The 22,343-nt window shown below is 38.7% G+C and overlaps 3 protein-coding genes across 5 annotated transcripts in view; 2 read left to right on the top strand and 1 right to left on the bottom strand.

The window, feature by feature from the left end:
- The window catches only part of LOC135106856 (uncharacterized), a 148,121-nt gene extending 144,458 nt beyond the window's left edge, over window positions 1-3,663 (top strand). The window contains 1 exon segment of the mRNA XM_064016223.1: window positions 365-3,663. The gene's annotated coding sequence lies outside the window, so the exon portion shown is untranslated.
- Window positions 3,664-5,260: 1,597 nt separating this feature from the next.
- LOC135106858 (uncharacterized) lies at window positions 5,261-8,057 on the bottom strand. Its single transcript, XM_064016226.1, has 6 exons — window positions 7,899-8,057; window positions 7,411-7,497; window positions 7,101-7,215; window positions 6,579-6,782; window positions 6,099-6,201; window positions 5,261-5,643 (listed from the first exon to the last, which is right to left on the bottom strand). The coding sequence occupies exons 2-6, from the start codon at window positions 7,484-7,486 to the stop codon at window positions 5,479-5,481; spliced, it is 663 nt and encodes a 220-aa protein (XP_063872296.1). The 5' UTR covers window positions 7,487-7,497; window positions 7,899-8,057; the 3' UTR covers window positions 5,261-5,478.
- A 1,485-nt stretch (window positions 8,058-9,542) lies between these two features.
- LOC135106857 (peroxiredoxin-2-like) lies at window positions 9,543-21,598 on the top strand. Of its 3 annotated transcripts, XR_010271484.1 has the most exons (9): window positions 9,543-9,665; window positions 13,634-13,910; window positions 15,567-15,684; window positions 16,252-16,387; window positions 17,118-17,221; window positions 17,679-17,844; window positions 18,253-18,308; window positions 18,983-19,053; window positions 19,661-21,598. XR_010271484.1 is itself a non-coding variant. In XM_064016224.1 (8 exons), the coding sequence occupies exons 2-7, from the start codon at window positions 13,751-13,753 to the stop codon at window positions 18,304-18,306; spliced, it is 738 nt and encodes a 245-aa protein (XP_063872294.1). In that variant the 5' UTR covers window positions 9,544-9,665; window positions 13,634-13,750; the 3' UTR covers window positions 18,307-18,308; window positions 18,983-21,598. The 3 variants fall into 3 exon arrangements, 2 of the variants coding, with proteins under 2 accessions (XP_063872294.1, XP_063872295.1); XM_064016224.1 differs by having other exon boundaries at window positions 9,544-9,665; window positions 18,983-21,598; XM_064016225.1 differs by lacking the exon at window positions 9,543-9,665 and adding an exon at window positions 12,639-12,655 and having other exon boundaries at window positions 18,983-21,598.
- The last annotated feature ends 745 nt before the right edge of the window (window positions 21,599-22,343 follow it).

The raw sequence follows: 22,343 nt of genomic DNA, 5'->3' as shown, positions 1-22,343 counted from the left end.
TTATTATTATTATTATTATTATTATTATTATTATTATTATTATTATTATTATTATTATTATTGTTATTATTATTATTATTATTATTATTATATTATTATTATTATTGTTGTTGTTGTTGTTGCTCACCCTCTATATCTTGCATTATCCCACATGCCAAAGCTCTACTTGCAATTACTCTTTTCTTTCTTCAAGCACTAAAGTCTAGGTTGTTGATTCACATTTACTATATATCATTGCACTACCATATGCTTTTCTACGTTAGGAACCAGGTAGACGTAGGATGAGACCATGAGAAGCAGTATAGATTTCTTACATAGCGGTAAAGTGATTGGTGTTGTATTAACATTCGTCCTCTTTTTTCAGTTACGAACTCAGATCGCCGTCTCTTCGATAATGCCTTCCCCCAAGAACTAAGCCTTCCTCAGCGAACGCCTTTTCTCCTTTTTCATATGTCATGTTTAGGCATCACTCTCCCCTTCTCTCAGCTTCCTTTCTAATTCTCACACGCTTCTTATCTCTGAGCACACTCCCATCCTGCCTGTTTCCCTTTTATTTCTCAAGTGGTTCCATTGCAGCTTGAGCTCATTCCTCTGGTGAGCGTGTGGCGAATTTGATTGAATGACACGACGAGTTATTATTATTCTTTTTTTCACTTGCCTTTAGTAACACTGCTGTTCCTCACCAACTCCAAACACAATCCACCTGTAGCGTAAAAATGTCGCAGATCTTCTCCAGTGTCTCATCCCACGGCACGCCAGAAAGCTCCACAAAGCTGCCAGTAAGGACTCCTTGTCACAGAGACGCTGAGAAGTCATCTGAGGGTGAAGCTGTTAGTTCGGTTAACTCGTTTGACATTAGCCTATGTGGACATTTGTAAAGACTTCTGAGAACTTCTGCGGCTGCCCACGAAAATGAGCTTATGTAAAGATTTTGTATGTTTCGGCAGTTTTTTCTACATTTTATATATATATCTGGAGAACATTTAAACACGGGATGATAACCAAGTAAATTCCTATTGTTGCGTGGCGGATCGTGCAGCGATACAGTGCAGCAGCGGTCCATTCTGAGTACAAGACAAGGAAGGGGCGCTACAAAATTGAACATTCGGTCGGTGAACCCCTAGAGTTACGAAAAAGAAGGACACTGAGTAAACTTTTGCGATGGACTGTTCAGAAGATGAGTTTCGGAAGTAAAGTTTAAAATAATGGCATTAAAACGACCAAGGTACTCCAGCAGCCGCTGCTCCACCGTCCCTGGCTGCGTGCGGGGCCGCCACATCACTGCACCGCACCTTTTGTCCCACCCCAGTGCTGCCTCTCCCCTCAAACCCTTCCCTCTTCACCGTCACAATCCATATCGAATGTTCATTAATTTGTTCTCGCCCTGCCTTGCTTTATTTCGAGCCACGTATCACAACCCCAAGTTCTCCTCCCCTTCCCCGTTTTGGGTGAGTCCCGCTGCCCGCCGCCTTCCTTGCCGCTCCTCGAGTTTGCCTTTATTTGTCCGCATTGATGGCGTCCTTCGCAGGTGTAAATATTCCTCGTTACGCATAAGATCTTGACAGATTTTGTATACATCCTTTGCAGATGTATTTTACCAAAGTTATGCCATAAACACACACGTACACATTATATGTAGGTTAGTTAGAGGAATATATATCGTTCTGCCTTTGGTTCAATACTATTAGTGAAGGTCCCAAAACTGTCGAGATCTTTCGCTGATACTTACAGAAATTAAATTAGAATAGACTCTTGAGTGTTTAACAGATTTCACAGGGAAACCCTTAATTGCTTTGTTTTGTTTCCTTTCCTTTGAACAGTAATCTCCGGTGTGCAGTAGGCGTGTAGGGAGGAGCAAGCCTTCCCCAGCGATGGGATGTCACTCCCGACCAAATACCTGTTTCCTCTATTTGATAGTGTTGGTGATACATCGCTTTTCTTTTTTTCATATGATAAGAAAGGAGTTGGTAGACGCCTTGCTCCCGCTGAACCACGGCGACAGGGAGGGAGCAGCGGGCCGCGCGCCCCGCCCCCGCGCCCCTCACCACCGGCGGGCCTCGTCGCTCTTCATGTTAGTGATCGCATTTGTTTTCTTTTACAAAATTTTTACGGTAAAACTCTCGCTACTTTTGACGATGACCGTGTACGTTTTAAGATGTTTTATTTATCTGAAAGAGTCGTGAGCTGCCTTCAGTGTATATATATAAATATATACCTATATATATAGATAGAGAGACAGAGATATATATAAAGCTATATTGATTACAAAATAGTTTAATGAATGTATGATGCCATGTTTCGTGGAGTCCGCGAGTAGAGAAGGACCTCGGAGCCTGGACGTCGATTAGGCCGCTCGGAGCCACACAGAATATATTTATATTCCGCACGTAGGTGAGACATGAGCAAAGGAATGTAGGACATATCACTGCGAAATCAAGGAGACAAAAGCAGGTGGCTGCAATCACCCCGGCATTGGTGTTTGGTAGGGCACCGTGGTCTCCCTCCCGACGCAGATAATATGTAGCTGCTATATGTAAGCAATAATGGGCTACAGAACGGGTAGCTTTACACTGCACATGAGCGCCAAGGTGTCGTGGTTGAGGCCTTGACTCATGTCCCGTGGCTGTTGAGGCTGTGCCTCGCGCGTTGTTTAATGACATGTACATTTGGCCTCGTTTGAGACACCACTATTTTGATAGTTTAAGACGGGAGTTTGATCAAGAACAGAACGGAAAGTATTTTTATCAATTACGTACGTACATACTCCTGGTGTCGCAGGCGAGGCGGTGTGTAGACTGCGCATGGCAGACGACAGGTGTAAAAACATTGAGCCGCAACCTTTCACTCCATTCACTTGAGCTGCACTTGCTGTTTTGCTACGTGTATATAATAATGAGAGGAGAAATTTACTTTTCAAGAAAAGTCATGTAGACAAAATTTTGAAGTTGTGACACTACAACTTGAAGAGGAAATTTTCAACCCGCACCGCCATTAGTGTCGTAACGTTCACGTGTAGAGTTTGTTTGTTTGCTCACCTCACAAGATACACCATTGTAAATCACCATCATGGAATTATTTATTTTGTCACTCTACGTGAATTAGTTAGATGAATTATAAAAGTGAGTGAAAAGGAATAGGTATTTTCGTATTTCTAGATTATTTTTATCTCTTCTATACTATGATCGAGCAAAGGGAGCGATCTCTGCCCCGGCAGTGATCAGTCCCGTAAGGTAACCCAATCAAGGGCTTTGTCGGGCCCGCGTGAGTGCTGCCACGCAGTCACTACCTTAGATTGTGTTTGATACACCACCTACCCTCTCCCTTCTTTTCTCGTTTCTCCCTTTAGAGGTTAAGTATTTTTCCCACAGTGTTGATTTATACCCTTTTTGTCCCGTCCTTTCACTCACTCTCCATTTCCGTGCGCTGATCCATTCCCTGCACCAGTGTCGGCAGCGTCCCACGCTCACTGAGTTGTGTCCCTCACAATGTGACGGGTGTCCGCCTTAGAAGGGCCCCCTCGTAAACATTCAAGCGCACCTACACACACACACACACACACACACACACACACACACACACACACACACACACACACACACACACACACACACACACACACACACACACACACACACAAACACGCACACACACACGCACACACACGCGCACACACGCACACAGGTAACTAATGTTACCTTATATTTCATTATGAAACTTTGTACAGTTTATGAATCACATTTAATAAAAACTTACGGCCACATAATTTGCCTAGGGTTGCATATTTAGAATATATATATATATATATATATATATATATATATATATATATATATATATATATATATATATATATATATATATATATATATATATATATATATATATATATATATACGCGTAATACAATATAAAATACCACCTAGTCTGCACGCATCCTGCTCAGTTATTTATACCACAACCTGCAAACTTAACTGAATAACTGGAGATATTCAAAAATAAATTTGCTTCTGTAGTAATCTCATTTTAAGCTAAGTTTACATAACCTATTTTACTTCATTTAGTCAGCATTAACAGCGTAGGACATTTTGATTAGAAGATGCGTAATGTTTGTAATTAGAAGAGGTGCAGCACACTGCAGAATCATTTTGGCCCCGGTGGTCTGTGGCAGTGTGGCGGCTCCCTCTGTGCCTCGCGCCGCGCCAGCCTCAGCCTTTACTGTAGCCATCCTGGTTGCGCTCCTTTAGTCTTAGTCAAGCTTTGTGTACCGACCCTTTTGCTGCATTTTGTCAGTTTTCATCATTTTTTTTTTTTTCTTCTTTTTTGCGTCGGGTTTCTTCCCTGAGTCTTACATCACGGGTCTTGCTGGCAGCACTCCTTCCCTCCACCGTGTGCGTGCGTGCGTACGTGTGTGCGTGCATGTGTGCATGCGTGTGAGTGTGTGTGTGTGTATGTGTGTGTGTGTGTGTGTGTGTGTGTGTGTGTGTGTGTGTGTGTGTATGTGTGTGTGTGTGTGTGTGTGTGTGTGTGTGTGTGTGTGTGTGTGTGAGTGTATAGGGGTGTGTGTTCCCTGCATGAGCATCACCAGCAGCACTGCAGTCACCCCAGACCTCCACCCCCTCCTGACCTCAGCACGTCACTCGTGGCTGAACCTCCCACTTTTGCAACATTCTCAACTTAATTCCCTCCAGCTCCCGCATCACTCATTCACACTCCCTCGACCTGTATAACTCTTAAGGATAAGATGAATTATTCAGTGTTGTATCATGAACTTCAGTTTAATGACATTACTGAATGTTTACGAACACAAATTACCCTGCAACTATTCATTGTATGTAGTATGCTATTGTTTGCATAGTATCAATATGTTACATTTTGTCTATTTCATGAATTACACACCTTCCCTCCTCAGAGTCTGTTTTTCTCTTCCTTGAATACCTAATATTAATCAGTTATCCTTTAATGAAATCACCCTTGAATCATGATCAGTGGGATTTTCATGGGTGCTTTTCCCCATTGATGATTCAGAATAATAATTAAACTATCACTGGAATCATGCAAACACTCTTGAATAACAAAAACAATCTTGAAAAAACTATATAACTCCTATGAGTTTTCTTTTTTACCATTCTGATTATTATGAAACGTATTAGCATGGTCACACACATAAAAGAGGGAGCAGGAGTTTAGTTTTGTCTCATCTATACTACGAAACTATCTTAGGAATCTGTAATACAAACTGTAGGTGTATGAAAACTCGTGATTGAGTATAGGATATTTTTTATCTAAGCAGTGAAAAGGACTAAGATATAGGATCAACCATTAGCACAATACAAAAGATGACTGTAGATTCGTAAATTAACATGGGGGTATTTCTATTTAAGCAGTGAAAGGATTAAGATAAGATTAAACCATCAGTCAACAAGTTGGGCACAAGGAGCCAAGTCAAGAGTGGGTGCTGCCACGAACTGCACTACCGGATCACCCACGGTAATGCTTGATGAGATTGTTGATAAAGTTCACCAGATTGCCGCTCTTGTTGATGTTGTTCTCTATTATGTCAAAGATTTCCGGGCCGTACATGCTGAAGAACTCATTGAACACCGTCCCGAGGTCTGTCCCTGGCATCAAGTCTTCCAAATCAACCTGAAGACACGGAGGGAAAAAAAAAAAAAGTCTTAGTTTTCTGTCTGGTGAATAACCCAATTTATTTTTTTTTCCTCTTCGTCTTTTCTTAGAAGATAAACAAAAGTAATATTGAATTGTTTAATTAAGAGATGTTGGAATGCAGTTCGTTATTCTTTAGCTGTGTCTGCTTGTTTCGTAAATTTCTTGAGATACGCGAATGAATAGATAGATAGATAGCATGTAAGTAAATGGATGAATGATATTTACGGATGATGGATAAACAGGTAAAGATAATAATGGATAGATGATATTTAGAGATAACGAATAAACAGGTAAAGATATAAATGAATAGATGATACTTACCGATGCAGGATAAAACACATGAACATATAAAGACATGGATGATATCTAGAGATACCGGGTAAACATATTTGCGAGTCAGTCTTCCCAATACACTCCATATCATCACTCACCGTCCAGCGCCACATCTCCAGGTCAAGAGTAGCATCCGTGAATTCTTGATCGACAATACTGCCACTTCCATCCACCTTGATGTCCATTTCATCAACGGAGATCCTGGGAGATAAGTTCATGTCACCACCACAAGTATATCATCACAAGACCGTTGCATATGACCAAGTAGTACGTGGAATGTATTGTCAAGTTTGGTAAAGTTGGGTTTGAAAAGAAATAGGAAAAAATTGCTTATCAAATAGAGTGGCAGATCAAATAGAGGAATAGAATCAGTAAGCAGGTTGTTAGTGTTGAGTCATTAGGGAGCTTTAAAAGAAGACTATAGACAAATTTATGGATATGGAAGCTAGGTAGAAATAGGTAGGTATGTTTCATACAAGGACTGCCACGTGTAGGTCTGACGGCTTCTTGTACGCAGCTTCCCTTATTTTCATATGTTCTTATGTTCTCGTCTTTAATGACTAATGCTCAGGACTCACATGCCGGGACCCTCGCCAAAGAGCTCGACGTGATCTACCATGGTGCCGTTGATAAAGTAATGGCCCGTAGTCAGTGTCACCTTGGGGGATTTGATGCTGATGGAGACGTTAGCTTTTACCCCACCATACAAAGTTATCGTACTGTCGTGTGCAGAAAAGTCCTTCAGGCCTGTTATCTCGCAGTCATCCATCCTGAGGTATACGCTGTGAACGGGTGAAGAAGGTTTGCATGTAAGTTAAGCCTGGAAGAGTGTTGGGTCTTAGAATCCGGATGGCCTCTTGGAACTTGTGAAAAAAAATAAGAATAGAAAAATAATGGAAATGAAAAATTATATGAAACTACAGACTTCGAAACTGATGATATTACTATCCACAATACCTAACTCACAGCTTGTAAGAAATCAGTCATAACATTTTGTAAAATCACTTAATTTCTACCCAAGAATATAAAATAAACTAGCATGCTCAGAGGGTTAAAAATATACTCCTATAGTACAGAGTGCAGACGCCCTGTTCACTTACTGAGCAACATGGGTTTGATCAATTCGTATTTCTAATGGGCCGCTGGGCTTCACGGGTTCAGCTATATTGCCCAGGATGGACTGCAGCGCATCATTCACTATATCATTGAAGTTTTCTGTACAAAATAGAAAAGAGATAGTATTTACTAGTCAAGTAGAAATGTTGCAACATAAGTAATCAGTTTCTGTACTTGAAGAAAACTGCCGAGCAGATTTTGTAAAGCTTGTCTAGTCAAGTATATATATGCGAGTCTATATTTACACCTTATGAAAGTTAATGGTCAGTTAGCAAAAGAGATGTATTTACTTACTTCCTGGGGCGGCTGAGGTTGTGTGCACCGCGACCACCACCACCACCACCGCCACCGCCAATAGATTTCGTAACATTGTTGCTTGTTCTGGAAAAAATAATGTACTGTAATTAACATTTGTCACTTTTCTAATATTAGTCTCATAGTTATGACACTCCTCTATTAGTATTTGAGTTTAATATTCAATTTTCGGGCTATTCTTAAATAGTTTTGCTCTTTCATCAAGGCTATTTTCAAAAACCACATAGATGATAAGTCGGGTTCTCATATATGTTTTTATTTTTTTTTTTCCGGTTGATAAAACAAGAGTCCTTCTTAAATTATCGCTAAAATCATGAAAAGCCCTTAACATTCCCACAACTTCCACTAGAACCTGTTAAAACTGTCAAGATAGGACACCGAAAAGTTTGAGAATTATACCACTTCATTTTTCGCGTCAGTTATGTCGTCCACTAGAAAAAGATGGGCTTAGGAAACAGTTAACTTACCGTCTATTAGTCAGTGGTGATCACCGATAAGCCCTCGCGTCTTGTTGTGGCCAGCAAAGAACTGAGTGGAGGAGAGAGACGCTGCGCACTATTATCTCCTTAATACCTGACGGCGTTCCAAAAATTTATCCTTAACCCTGACCGTGTTTCAAAAAGCCGTTCGTGTAATATTTCTCAGTCTTCACAAGTAGTTTGCAGTCTCATATTATATGTGGTGGGTCAGATATTTTCCACCTCTCTAGTAATATAAAAGCAAAGTTGGTCAAATCTTCACAAGTTACATATGAATGTTTTCTTTCCATTACTGTTTTATTCGTTACATACGTAAACTTTTACCAACCCTCAAAGAAGGTGGAAGCGGAGCATAGCAGATGTTAGATACTCACGCTGATTGGGAACTTTTCTCACCCTATCTCCTGCATCTCACGTTATCTGGAAATATGAAAGAATTACTCGTACATCATACGTGTACCTCTTAACTAGTGGCCTTACGTAGTTCTACAAATGAGACAAATAAGGTTATTGCTTCAGTGAATGTTTATGAAGTCTATCGTCTATAGACACCTTGACTGCAATGTTATACGTGATCAGGAGACGAAAGATCACATCTTAGTTCTCTAGCAAACCAAAACATGTCAGCGCTGTCTTGAGAAAATATAGCAATGACGAATGCCGCTAAATTTTGTCAATTTTGAGTTTCAAGTAAAATCATCAACGCTATTATATTATTAGTAGTGATAAGTATTCATAAAGCGTACCGCATACACGGCTTCAGAAGCAGAGTTGAAGGATCGGTTGCCAGAGCACGATGATAAATGCCATGACTGCGACTTGAGTAGCTAGCTCGGTCGAGAGAGAGAGAGAGAGAGAGAGAGAGATCACCTTACATGTTTACGCTTAGTGTCTTTGGTAGTCATGACTATAACAACGCAAGGATGTGAAATGAAGTAAATTGACGGTATTCAAAAGCATTCAGTCTCTTACCCGGTCTTAAAATATTTATGTAAGTCACCAAGCACCAGACACCGGAGATATGCGGTTTACAGTCACTTGGTAATGGGGCGGATGGTACTCAGTTCATATAAGCCTCAGGTCAGATGATCCTCAAGACAGATCAGCCTGAGTGCAAATAGGCCTCAGGACGTTTGGTCCTCGAGACACTTGGTACACAAACCAATTGGTCCTCAAAATGTCTCTAGAGTCAGACATCCGAACTACATGCTTCGTGAGAGCAGCATGTGGATCCCCACACATCAATATAACGTTTGCCAACCCATCCACTACTTACTGAACCACATTCACCCATCCACTCAACCATTCAACCATATCCACCCACTCACATACACCTACCGACACCTACCCACCTACCACCTCCATCCATCTATTCACCAACTCACACTCACTCCCCTACCCACCTCCATTTGCCTACCCATCCGGCCATCCATCTCTATAAGCATCCGCAAGAAAGTTATGGGTGAAAAGAATACATTTTTACAATTTCTACCCAGTTGAAAGATTGGATGTGGCTGTAGAACAAATAAAAATGTATCAGAGTGATTGGTAATTAGGGAAAGGTGTACCAAGTGTCAGGTAAATGGTTAAACACCAATTGTACAGCTTTGTGACTCGTCTCTGATCGGCGGCACACACACACACACACACACAGGACAGTGAACCGGGTAGGAGTGCATTGTTATCACCACCACATCACCACCGTCCCACCCCGTCGAGCCCCGCCAAGCCCTGCAACACCATGCCGCTGCTAAGGTAACAGTTTCCTGTCTCTCCCCATCAATATTTACCGTAATTTCCAGCATTTTTTTTTTCTTTTCTTTTCTAGACAGTAGTGTAGGAAGAGGAGATGGAGGGAAGAGGAGGAGTATGAGGGGTAGGGAAGAGAAGAAGGAGGTACGGAGGAGAGTAGGAAGAAACATTTCGGTTCTATATCATATTTTCTTTCTTTTCTATTAATGAAGTTGTCATTGTTTTGACATTTATTTATAATGAGAAAACTATAATAAGTTATAATCTATAATGAAATCTAGTCTAGCTCGGTTTCTTGTTTCTTGAAAAAATAAAAAATTCGTCATTTTACTTATTTTCTTATTAGCACACCTAGGATTGTTTTGATATTTATTTAAAAACTTTAAAAAATACTAAAAAAAAACATACACCAAGTAATAATATCCAATAAAATGTACTCTAACAATTCATATTCTCAAATTTAAAATAAGTCTGCTGCTAGATTTGAAAAATTATTTTCTTTATACGATGAGGAATTTGTGTTTTCTTTATTTATCTGGAAACTAAATTTTTTTTGTATTCAGAAAATGTAATAGAATCTAGTCTGGCTGTGTTATCTTTCTCTACATTATTATTATTATTTTTTTTTTTTTTTGTGGTGCCATTCATGAAAGTTAGATATTTTTTTTTCGATTTTTATTTAATATTACTGAGGCTTGAAATATTTTGATATTCACGATATTTGTTAAAATATATGGTAAATCAGACTATGTAGTGCATTCCAGTCTAGGCGTCTTCTTTCCTTCCGCCATTTTCAAAATCAAATTAGCTACGTATATATAAGGACCGAGATTGAGATTTTCCCTGCTTCCTTTCCTGTCTGTACATCAATATTTAGCTAAACTTCCAGATGTTTACAGATTCAGATGTGAAGGAAAGCCAGAATAAACCACGAGAATAGAAAAATAAGCCCCAAAATGTCTCAAATAGGGCTTAAATAAATCGAAGGTTGCAGAGCCTTGTTCAGAGCGCCCACTATGAAAACGCGACTAAGACCGAGACCGAGTCCTTCCCTCCTCCCTCCCAGTGTCTCTTCGTCAATATTTCCCTCAATTTCCAGGATTTTCCGGGTATTTCCACGTACTTTCAGATTAAATGCGTAGATTGTAGTTGTAAGAAAACTAAGAAATGTGGAATGGAGGAGGGGTAGGAATGAACGAAAGAATGAAAGGGGAGAAGGGGTGAAGAGAGATAGTAGTAGTAGTTGTAGCAGTAGGAGGAGGGGAAAATGAGGAATGGAGGAGGAGGAAGGAAAGAGAACTGGAGGGGGAGGAGGATGGTAGAGTGGTAGTAGAAGTAGTAGTAGGAAGAAGAGGAAGAGGTGTACTTCATGATATTCTGGCCAACATAACTACTGCTTTTAATACCAACTTTACACCTTTATAACTCGTCTTTGATCGGCGCCACATACACACACACACACACACACACACAGACAGCTGCCAGGGAGGTGAGGGCGTCCGCGTAGCCGGTGTATGGAGGGCCAGGCACTATCCTGCTGGCCTCGCGCTTCTGCACTCTCCCTTTGCGTTGCATTAAGGCTAAACGACCAGGCTGGCGATGTATGTGTGTGTGTGTGTGTGTGTGAATGAGTGAATTAAGAAACGAACGAGGAGTGAGTGGGTGCATGTACCAAATAACTAGCTCCCTAAATGAGCATACTTTATACTAATAATGCAATAGTTTTAGGGGAAAGAAATTAGAGAGAAGGACATGGAAATAAAGTAATCACTGAAGAAGAACGTGATTGGTAATAATGGGGAAGGGAGACGAGAGGCAAGAAGGATAAAAGATGAACCGCAGAAGGCGTGGGACAGGCATAAGGTAGATGACACCAATGAGAAGGAACAGATGGATGAACAAAAGACACTGGCTAAGAAGAATCACATAATTGCGAAGGATGTGAAGGGACAAAAGAATAAGTGACATATACAGGGGGATTTCCACAAGACAACGAAGAGCATGCTAAAAGATGAAAGAAGTGGAACAAGAGTACTCGTATATGAAGGTTTGGTTCCTCTTACTTATAATTACAGTTTATCCAAAAAAAAGTCTTGCAGGGCAATGACTAACAGAGATGTGGTTGTTAGTTCTTCCTTTGTATGTGTGTGTGTGTGTGTGTGTGTGTGTGTGTGTGTGTGTGTGTGTGTGTGTGTGTGTGTGTGTGTGTGTGTGCTGTTCAGGTACTTACTGCAAAAGACTTAAAAAGGTGTATATCTTACTATGAAGAATTAAAGAAAAGGACAGTCAGTAAAAAATAAAACGCAAAAGAGTTCTTAGAAAATATATAAGGCATCTTTTATCCATTTCTTTTCTCTTAAGGCTGCTAAGACGTCATTCGCTACTATATAAACTATATAAAGATTGTAATCAGTGTGTTTTCGATAACAGAATAACACCTGTCGTTCTTTCCACCCCCAATGCCAGCCTAATGTGAACGAAGCAGCGGCCCCACTGATAACACACGGCCAGCCCATCTTTCTGTATTCAGGTCTTACTATAAGCTCCTAGACAAGCCTTGAAAACCCATTCGTGTAAGATTTGCCAATATCCTGTGTCTGATTCAAAGTATTTATGTCCGGTTGATTAAGGCTCATGATTAAAAAAAAAAAAAAAAGAGAAATAGTAGATTTTAATTGTATGTGTTATCTTTTAATTTCTACTTATTTCCACCTGTAGAGAGAGAGAGAGAGAGAGAGAGAGAGAGAGAGAGAGAGAGAGAGAGAGATTCAACTTCCCGCTTTCAGTAAGTTCATGCTAGGTAGTTTTTTTTTTTTTTATATATATAGATATAGGATTTCACAATAGCAACTGCATGATATCAGTCTTACATTGGTAGTTTATGGTCAGGTTACTAGAGTGCTGTATTGTTGCAGCATCTCAGTATAAGACAATAGCTGTCTTCAGACTTTATTTCTCTTAATTTGTATTTTATACGATATTCCTACAAATTGGTGAGTCTATAGTTTCGAGTTGCCCTATGCAATATCTTTAAATTCCTCGATTATACACAAATAACCAATACACTATTAATTTATGTTGCACTTTTCCTTTTTACAGCTCAGAATTTATAAATTTTGTAATCACATCCATACTCAGTATTCATATTTCCGTTCCTACTATTGCTTGGCCCTGACATTTATTTCTGGTGGGTACCTTAAACATGTGAGTGAATCAGATAAGTAGACTAACTAATTTATAGACTCACACGGTTAACTCGCCTGGTGAAGCCACTAGTCAATAGCACATGGCTCTTGTAGGACAACTTGGTGTCAGAGGCACGCCAGCCAAGAAAACTTATTAATGTTATGCAAGACATGCACTGGAGGTTGGTAATGAGTGTCAAGAGTAGAAGTATGCAGTAGCTATAGTAGGCAAGGATTGTGTAGGACTAGTGCTCTAATAGTATATTGCCCATGAACTCTTATACTGCCAAAGCTACTCTTCAATATGTTGATTGAAGGTGCATCAACAACATACAAGGGCAAAGAGTTCCAGGATGCAGGGATAACAAGACACAATCTTTCCGTTTCTCCCGTCAAAAGTAAATAGATTCGGTCATTGTTGATACACATCTCGGCTATTTCTAAAATCTCGACATGGTTTGGTAGAAGTTATTATTAGGATTTTCACGGTCCCGACAGTTTAATGGAGATCCTGCCCCATTAATGAAAAACAACATTAGAACCCGATTAATCAACATTTCCTTTGGAAACCAGTTGTGACGAGAGCCCAGTATTAGAATTTCACATTCGGTCGTTTTCTCACCGGTTATTGCCTTTCCTCTTTTATTCTGAAGCTCTATAACTATTTTATCGTGTTTCTATGTTCTACTCTATCCCAGGGAAGAACAGGGGAGAGTAATATAGGTATCTTGTTATAATAATATAATCCCAAAGGAGGCGCCGTAGTAAAGGCTTTCCCGCCAGCAGTGTGTAAACGCCAGCCAATCCCGGTGCTCCGTGTTGGCTTCACAGGCAGCTGCCAGCCTGCCACACACCCACACAAGCCTGAACAGAATCTCCTTGTCCCTGCGCTGCAAATATACCATGTCGCGTCTGAATTTGGTCCTCTTGGCGTGCCTGGTGGGCCTAAGTGTGCATGGCAGCCTGGCAGAGGAGCAGTGCCACACCTTTGCAGGCGGCGCTGTGTACCCCAACACCGAGGGCCGGGCGTCGGGGCATACGCTACAGTGGACATCTGCTATGAGTAGGTTACTTGTATCTTGCCCCTAGTGAGTAAGTGGGCAAGGATAACATAAAAATTATTGAGCTTAAGTTCCTCTGGTGTGGGGTAAGAATTTTGGTATGTTAAGTTTTAAGGTAAACATTATGGGACCCCATATCTCCCTACAAGTCATCTGTAACTTGCTGCTAATAATGGTTAGTAGGGTCACCCTTGTTCGTAAGAGTAAATGAGATTAAGTTAGGTCCACCTTTATTAGTTGAGAGTAATTATTAGTCATGCTCATATCATAACAGTTATCAAATTAGTTATGAGAAAAATAATGTTATTGATTGATAATATTATTGTGTTGTGTTTGACAGGAAGCTTGCTAGTTGTCAGTGTAGACAAAGCTGTTAGAACTTGATTTTTCCTCTCTAGTATATATTTATTTACTCATTACCTATGTATATTATTAATTTGTTACAGCTTTTTTTTCTCTCTCTCTCTCTCTCTCCTGAAGAGTTCTAGTTCTATACTGGAAATAAAAGTAAAACAGGGTGTACAGCGTTAAAGCATAGCCGCCAGCAGCACATCCGCTCCCAAGGCTGGGCAGGTTAGGAATGAACTCCCTGCTCGCCTGGCTGGGTCAGATCACAGACCAGTGCATGTGGGGGATGGAACACTGTACAGGGTGGCATCCAAGACAGTACAACACTTGGCCACACCATGAGGCTTGATTTCTTGCCACAACCAGTAACTGAAGTAGAAAAACACAATTGTGTATGCACTAGCATACATCACAGCTGTGATGACAAAACAGCAAGCACACACTGGCCAATCATAAGGCTTACATGGCCATGATATTAGAGCAGTGAATCACATGCCAGGAAAACACTATGAAATAACTAGAAGGCCTCAAACAAAGAGAAATGAGATATTTTGCCTTGAAGATTGGAAAAATTACACTGCACTGGCAAAACACTAATATACCAAATCATAGCACAAAGCCATAGGCAGCAGGGAAGATGACAGCAATATAAGCTAGCAAGATACACAGAAGCCAACAGAAACAGGCAAGTGCTGAGCAGTAGAATGAGCTGATAGGAACAGTCATGCAGGCAGGAAGGGAAGCCTGACCAGAATCCACAGCACCAGTAGCACATGCCCAGAGTAATGGCAATGATAAACAGCACTGGCAAAGGCAGAACAACACAGGCTGATAAGGGCAGGCCAGCAGGAAAAAAAACCAACCCAAGGCCCAAAAAGCAGCAGAAGGCACTGTAGAAATAAAAACGAGCTGTACAGTGATAGAACAGGGCCGCCAGCTCCACATCCACCCCCCATGGCTGGGCAGATTAGGATTGGTACATGAACAGGCTCTTTCTTTAGATAGTTTTAGACTTAAATTATTTTTTTTTTTATTGTTAAACACCCTTATTTTCCCATACCAAGTTGGATGGATCTTTGTGGATGTAGATGATTTGCTCCATGATGTTCATTCTTCTCAGACCCAAAGCCACAAAATACTTTATGTACTTTATGATGGATAGACAGGTGGCACACTCTCCAAGCAAGGCAGACACATACCTGGCTAACAAAATTAAATAAAATTCCCTGTGCTTCGTAACATAAAATTATATACATTATTGATTGTTTGTAATGTCTTCAGTTGCATACATTTGTCCTCTTTTCTTGCAGTAAGTAAACCTGCACCAACTTGGGAAGGAACTGCTGTTGTTGATGGACAGTTTCAAGAGTTAAAGCTGACAGACTATCGTGGGAAATACCTGGTCTTCTTTTTCTACCCTCTGGATTTGTAAGTGACTTTTTAGGTGTTGCATTTCTCTTTTCTGTCATTAGTATTCACATGTTCACTCTGTCCAGTTTATTTTGTATAGTAGTTGTGTAATTTTGAAATATGTTTTGTATTTGTTATAATTTGTTAGAATTTTATAATTCTGCAAGTTGATCCAACTCAAGATTATGATGATTCATGACTTTTTGTGCATACCCTGTAAATGTGTTAATTTTCCATCACTCTGATTCCCACTGCATCAGAATCTTGTATCTATGTCCAAATAAATACAGGTTATCTTACTTTTGAAAACCATCCCGGTAATTATCTGATGTTACATGATAATCCTTGGCATAATGTAAGTTGTTTTACCTGTTTATCCTGCAGTAATCATATCAATCTTTTACTTAATAACTTTTAAGATTACTCATTTACTGCTTCATTGTCCATACTCATTTTTAATTTATTTTCTTTCCATCTCCTTCCTAGATAGGAACAATTTTTAGGAAACTGCATGATCCATATATTTATCTTGGTACTTATTCTTATGCTTCTGCAAGGGAATGTTGATGTGCCCTTTTATTGCAGTACGTTCGTGTGTCCAACAGAAATCTTGGCATTCAATGACCGAGTGGAAGAGTTCCGAGCATTGAATGCAGAGGTGGTGGCTTGCTCCATTGACTCTCACTTCACTCACCTTGCATGGACCAGCACTCCACGAAAGGTGAGGCAGTGGATAAAGAAACAATATAGGTGCTCAAACAGCTTCCTGATAATGTTGCTCACCTTCTTAGCCAGATGCCCATTAGACCTCTCATAATCTGTCAGTTGGGAACCTCCTAACATATGACTTCCAGGCAGTTTGACTGTACTAAGATTTTACTTCAAATTTTGTTGTTTTTAGTGGTTATAGAGTTGCCCATGGTGTGTTCAGGGTGCTGCTGAGAGTGCCAGGTTAATACAGTGATGCAAAGCTGCTGTATATTAAGAAAATATTGGGTAATACAGTGAACTGCAACCCGCTGAGTCTGGATCAGAGGCCATTCAAAACTCGACTATGACTGAGGAAAGCACAGGATAATGCTGAGCGTTGGGTGTCAGACAGTTTGGGGCAGTGTTCAAATCAGGACTCTTGCACAGGATTCTGACACAAATTCTTGGATTCTTAATATGTTAATCCTGTTGTTGTTTTAGTTTCTTCTATTCCAAATGTCCACCTTTTTTGTGGTGTTCCACTTTGGATGTTTCTCCTTGGTGTTCATTCAATTATGTTTTATTACTCTACTGTCAAACATTATTTTTTACATGACCCAACCACCACAAATGATTCTTCTCTATGGTGGTTATAATGGGTTCAATACCAAGGGCTTTTCTAATACTTATCTGATGGTACTGTTAATGTTAAGATTATATAAAAAAAAAAAAAAAGAATAATAAGGATTCTCATGTTTTAGGATGGTGGGCTGGGTAAGCTGAAGATTCCTCTCTTGTCAGACATCACTCACAAGATTTCCAAAGACTATGGAGTTTACCTAGAAGATCAAGGTATTGCTCTTAGGTAAGTTAAGTTTGCTGGTATCTACTTAAAAAACAGTTAATGCTATTGTAAAAAGTCAGAAGAATTCCTTGAGGTCTTGGTAATCTACAGGTTTAATTTAATATTTAAGATGAGAAAACACAAGATCAATAGTCAGTTTAACAGATTTTTGGCAATGGACACAATCATGATTTTTAAATGTATAAATTGTGGTGTTCTGAATGATTGTCTGTAGTTGATCAGATCCATCATTTCTCAGAGAGCTTGTGATCATAAACTGTTTCATGTAATCTTTCCAGAATGATTGAATCTTCCTTGGATAGTCTGTCATTAACATACAGATGAAATAGATATTAATTGAAAGGGAAAAACTCTCCAAAGTCCCATCTGATACATCATGGTGCAAGTGAAAATATATACTTGCTTACTATTGATTAAAGTTGCAGTTAAGGAAACCATTTTTTTATTCCCAATGCAGGGGTTTGTTCATCATTGACAACAAGGGAGTCCTGCGCCAGATAACTATGAACGATCTGCCAGTGGGGAGATCTGTTGATGAGACTCTCCGACTGGTCCAGGCCTTCCAATTTACTGATGAACATGGAGAAGTCTGCCCTGCCGGGTGGAAGCCTGGCGATGACACTGTAAGATTCTTGCTGTTACTTGCATCCAATTTGCTGAGATTAAATTTTTTCATTGGTTTCTTTACTTTCACAAAATCATTATCAAAATATATAAGTATTTTTAACAACAGATTACTAACTTTCTAAAATGAGGTTTAAGAAGAGGATAAGTTGAAACAGTTCACAAATAGAGTTGTAAATTAGTTAAATAACTTCATTTTAGTGGAATAAACTATCTAGCAAGATGCTGCTTACTAGTTTTAAGAGGATGTTGGATAAATTTCAGAAAGATGACAAAAGTTAAGATTAAGTGTCCAGGAACTGCCTTGTGTAGGTCACCTGGTGTTTTGTGATCTTATGTTATTTTCTTATGACTGATTTAATTTGTGTTGAATATTTTTTACATATACGTAATTTATTTTTCCCCAGATCATCCCAAATCCACAGGAAAAACTTAAATATTTTAAGAAAGCCAATCAGTAGAGGTGAGTGCCTAGCATTAGAATTTTATTTTACAATATACCTATGTGACTTACCTGTAAAGGAGGGTAGCCAAGACGAGGTGCTTACATACATACATTCTTATTTGAAATTACATTCATGAGCATTCCCAGTGAAAGCCTTTAATGTGATACATTAAAGGTATATAGACTCAGCTGGGATGATAGAAGATGTTGTAGGACTGGCACATATCACTGAGTCTGAGTTCATCTTTCACTCAGCTCATCGAGGCTGTCTTTTAACTGGTTGGCTGACCAGCTGGCCAACGCTTGTCTACGAGTTGGCCAATAGTCTTCCCTGTAGCCTTCATGATTGTTTTGGCAGCAGCCTTGTCAATTGTCACTCAGTTTACTCAGATTTTTCTTCATAAGGATATTTTTGCCACGAGTATGCCCAGAAATATATATAATATTAAGAGTATAACAATCAGTGAAATCATCAGCACCTTTACTCCAGATGGTCCAATTCTTCATGGCTATTAAATACAGACAAAAAGCAATAGAAACATTAAAACAGTTATTGAGATATATAACAGATATAGATGTATACAGAAAATTTGCAAGATTAATACTGGCTAAGGGGGTCTCTTACATTAAAAAAAAAAAATGTACTTTACCAGATGTAGTCTATGGTACATAAATGTATTCTTGATTTCCAGGTGTGTTGTGTAATTGCTGCACTTCTCAGCAAGAAAATGATGAATGGTACCAAGATTTTCAGAAAGGAATGGTAAAGTCATTCCTGCATTTTTTAAATTTTTTGTATATGTGTCAATGCTTAAAGGAAAGGGAAGCTTGCCGCTGTTTCACATATCCTTCAGATGTGTGCATGCAAGTGTTCGTACAGGCATCCCTCAGTCTGGAGATAAGTTATTCTTTTAAAAGCATTTTATAAGTTGGAAATTATTAAATCATGGTGTTCTAATCCATAAACTACTTTCCAAAATTTATTCTCATGAACATAAACAATATATATATATATATATATATATATATATATATATATATATATATATATATATATATATATATATATATATATATATATACAGCAAAACAAGAAAACAATATTTATAATAAACATAGCAAAGCAAGAAAGAAGCAGCACATGATACACTGGTAACACTTTATATAACAAACATGCAGATGCATTGTAAATGATGTTGATAGTAAGGCATTTAGATGAAGATTGCCAAAGGTATTGCTGAACTGACAAAAATTTTCTAACATATTTGACTGGGCCTTTAGTTGTCACTACATGGGCAATAAATAGATCAAGAAAATGTTGTAATAGAGATCTTGATTTTGAAGTGCAAGACTACAAACATTATCTTCAGTTTTCAGATAGTTCTACACTTTGGTCTGATTTGCAGTGGTACTCAAAGAAGAATTCTGGAAAAATGTTCTGTTTGTGAGAATAATCAAAGTTTTGTCAACATTTGTAATTGAAGCATTCATAAGTCAGGGTTTGCCAGGAAGTGAAAGAGTATCAGCTGAAATGTTGTAATGGTTTTAAAATGATGAACTCGGGCTTTATAAAATGTACATTATAAAATGTACAAAGTTATGGGAGCATTAATGTAGAAGTAATATGTAAGACTATTGATAGGAATGACAAGCTGTAACAGAACACTCCCTTTTGTCTGCATCCTCTGCATATTTCTTACTTGTTGAAACCAATTAACAGTTTTTTACAGCTAATGCATTGTTTCAGGCATAGGATGACCAAGCTCAAGAATACATGAAGTGGATGATTGCATAGGAATGATTAGATGTTTTCATAAGCTGCATGTATGAATACGATAATTCTCTGATTATAATGCCGATGTTCCTAATGTAACTGCAACAACATATAGCTATCTCTTTGATGCATTTGGACCAGCTGAGCAAGTAAATACTAAATTTCACACATTGGCTATCTAACTATCTACACACTTTGTTCTTATTCTGGAGTGCTGTTACTGCTCTTGAATCCTCTCGTTGTGGAGTCACTGCTCTCATTATTTTGTTCTTGAGTCTCTTCACTGTGCTGATGGTATACTTAAAGGTCTGTTTCTTTCCTGTTACTGGTGTACTCAGGGTCTATCTTTCTGTTGTTCTGTCCTTGCCTTGAAGGCCTCTCTGTTATGCCATCGTTGTTCTCTCCAGATTTATCTCACTTTTTCTGAGGTGCTGGCTTTGTCCTCATGTCCTCCTCCTAAGGTGCTACTACTGCCCTCAAGCCCTCACTTCATTTAGCACTATCTACTTTTCTGAGGTGCTGTCAGTGTCCTCAAATCCTGTTTACATGCATATGAATTATGTACATGACATTCAGGGTTTGCTTTTGTTAAGATTTGATACTGCTTTATCATTTTTACTAGTTTTTTTTATTAATGACTGAAATATAAAGTGCATTAGATGGCCAAACAGCGTATAGTCACTGTTCTGTGTGTATACTAGAAGTTCAATGATCTTAATTGTTTAATGTTGTGATTTGATGGTTCTGATTTTTTTCTAATTCAGTTTTTGCTCTATATTTTTTTCTGTTTCTATAATTAATCTTTTTTATACATTATTGTGTTATGAAAAGTACTTACAGGCATTATTTTTTTTAAGGGGGCCAAGATTTCTCATATGCTTCAAAGGGGTTACTGAAAATAACCCTGCCCAGTATAGTGTGATTATAAGTATTCCATTCCATAATTCAAGGTTGCTGACAACTGAATCACTGAGACTACTATGACCTTGAGCAGGTAATACTATTTTGGAAAAAAATTTTCATGCCAAGAATTCTGTTAGATTTCTCCAACAAATAGCATGAATTGTTATTATCCATATATTACAAGTATGAACTGCACAATCTCAGTGATATTTTGCTTTCGTCTCACCATGCGTATAACATGTACTGCCGATTCAATACGCATGTGGAGTTGAAACTTAAGGAAATATTTTACTTAACCACTAAAGTTATAAGGGGAGTGTTTACAAGTGATAAGAGGGGATTGGGAACTTTGCTTGAATTTCTCACTGGGTATTGAAATGTAGAATTGTTTCCATTATTACATTAATTTCTGCATTAAAATATGATGACCAAGTAATTACTTGTTATGGTTTTCAAACTTTCCATTACAATTATTAGTGAGTGAAGGTGATGGTGTTTGACGGATAGCTTAAGCCTGGACTGCTATTGTAAGATGTGCAGTATTTTACTGAAATTGTTCAGTAATTATCCTGTAACCAATTCATGGTCTTAATGTAACATTTGACACTAATAAACATTTTGATTCCATGAAGTCTGCCCTTAAATCATATAATTTGTATTACCCTCATGCAGGTTTTGTAAATGTCAGTAGTGTATTGGTATGTTGTCAACTGGTTCTTTAACATTTTCTAAGTTCATGCATCCATTAAGGAGCTCTTGAGAAATTCATGTACCCTTCTGTCTAGGAAGATTAATTACAAAAAAAATGCATGAATATTTCACACTTCTCTAATTTAAAGGCTAAAAATTTCTTACTTGACACTTACTTTTCTTATTAATTCTTTTCCTTCTGTGCATTTGTACACACTGGTCATGTCATGTACACTTCCATGTACCACAATATTCCCAAGTACCCATTGGAAAAAAATCCATGCACCCAGGTTGACAATTACTGTACTAGATAGATAAAATGGAAGGATAAGCTTATCATTACTTGTAGAGTGTTGTGTTCACAGTATGTTTGACAATGTGATTGGAGCTTCAAACATGTTCTGTAGAGATAGGACAAGTGATTAGACTTTCAGGCATGTTCTTAGATAGAGGAAAGATGGGATGAGTATGGTGATGTATATGTTAGTGCCATCAGGGATAGTTCAAATTTGGTGCTTGAATTAAACCTAGCTAGATTTCTAATAGCTTATAATTGAGTTTTACACATATTATCCTACAGGATGTAATTGATATAAAAAGACATTAGTGAAGAAAAGAGGCCTAGAACACTAAGCAGATCCCAAGAAGTGATAAACCATGTTAAAGAAAAATGTATATCAAAGAGG

This window comes from Scylla paramamosain, chromosome 14 (assembly GCF_035594125.1).
Source record: "Scylla paramamosain isolate STU-SP2022 chromosome 14, ASM3559412v1, whole genome shotgun sequence".
In the NCBI taxonomy this organism is placed as follows: domain Eukaryota; kingdom Metazoa; phylum Arthropoda; class Malacostraca; order Decapoda; family Portunidae; genus Scylla; species Scylla paramamosain.
Note: the sequence above shows the minus strand (reverse complement) of the source record. Positions and strands in the feature narration are given on the sequence as shown.

What these genes read in the sequence shown, in the direction of transcription:
- LOC135106857 (XM_064016224.1), top strand. Translation starts at nt 13,751, where the DNA reads ATGTCGCGTCTGAATTTGGTCCTCTTGGCGTGCCTGGTGGGCCTAAGT. An exon ending in ACAGTGGACATCTGCTATGA is followed by an intron (nt 13,911 to 15,566) that starts GTAGGTTACTTG and finishes CTTTTCTTGCAG; the next exon opens with TAAGTAAACCTGCACCAACT. An exon ending in GGAAGCCTGGCGATGACACT is followed by an intron (nt 17,845 to 18,252) that starts GTAAGATTCTTG and finishes ATTTTTCCCCAG; the next exon opens with ATCATCCCAAATCCACAGGA.
- LOC135106858 (XM_064016226.1), bottom strand. Translation starts at nt 7,486, where the DNA reads ATGTTACGAAATCTATTGGCGGTGGCGGTGGTGGTGGTGGTGGTCGCG. An exon ending in AACCTCAGCCGCCCCAGGAA is followed by an intron (nt 7,216 to 7,410) that starts GTAAGTAAATAC and finishes TATTTTGTACAG; the next exon opens with AAAACTTCAATGATATAGTG. An exon ending in TGGAGATGTGGCGCTGGACG is followed by an intron (nt 5,644 to 6,098) that starts GTGAGTGATGAT and finishes CCGTGTCTTCAG; the next exon opens with GTTGATTTGGAAGACTTGAT.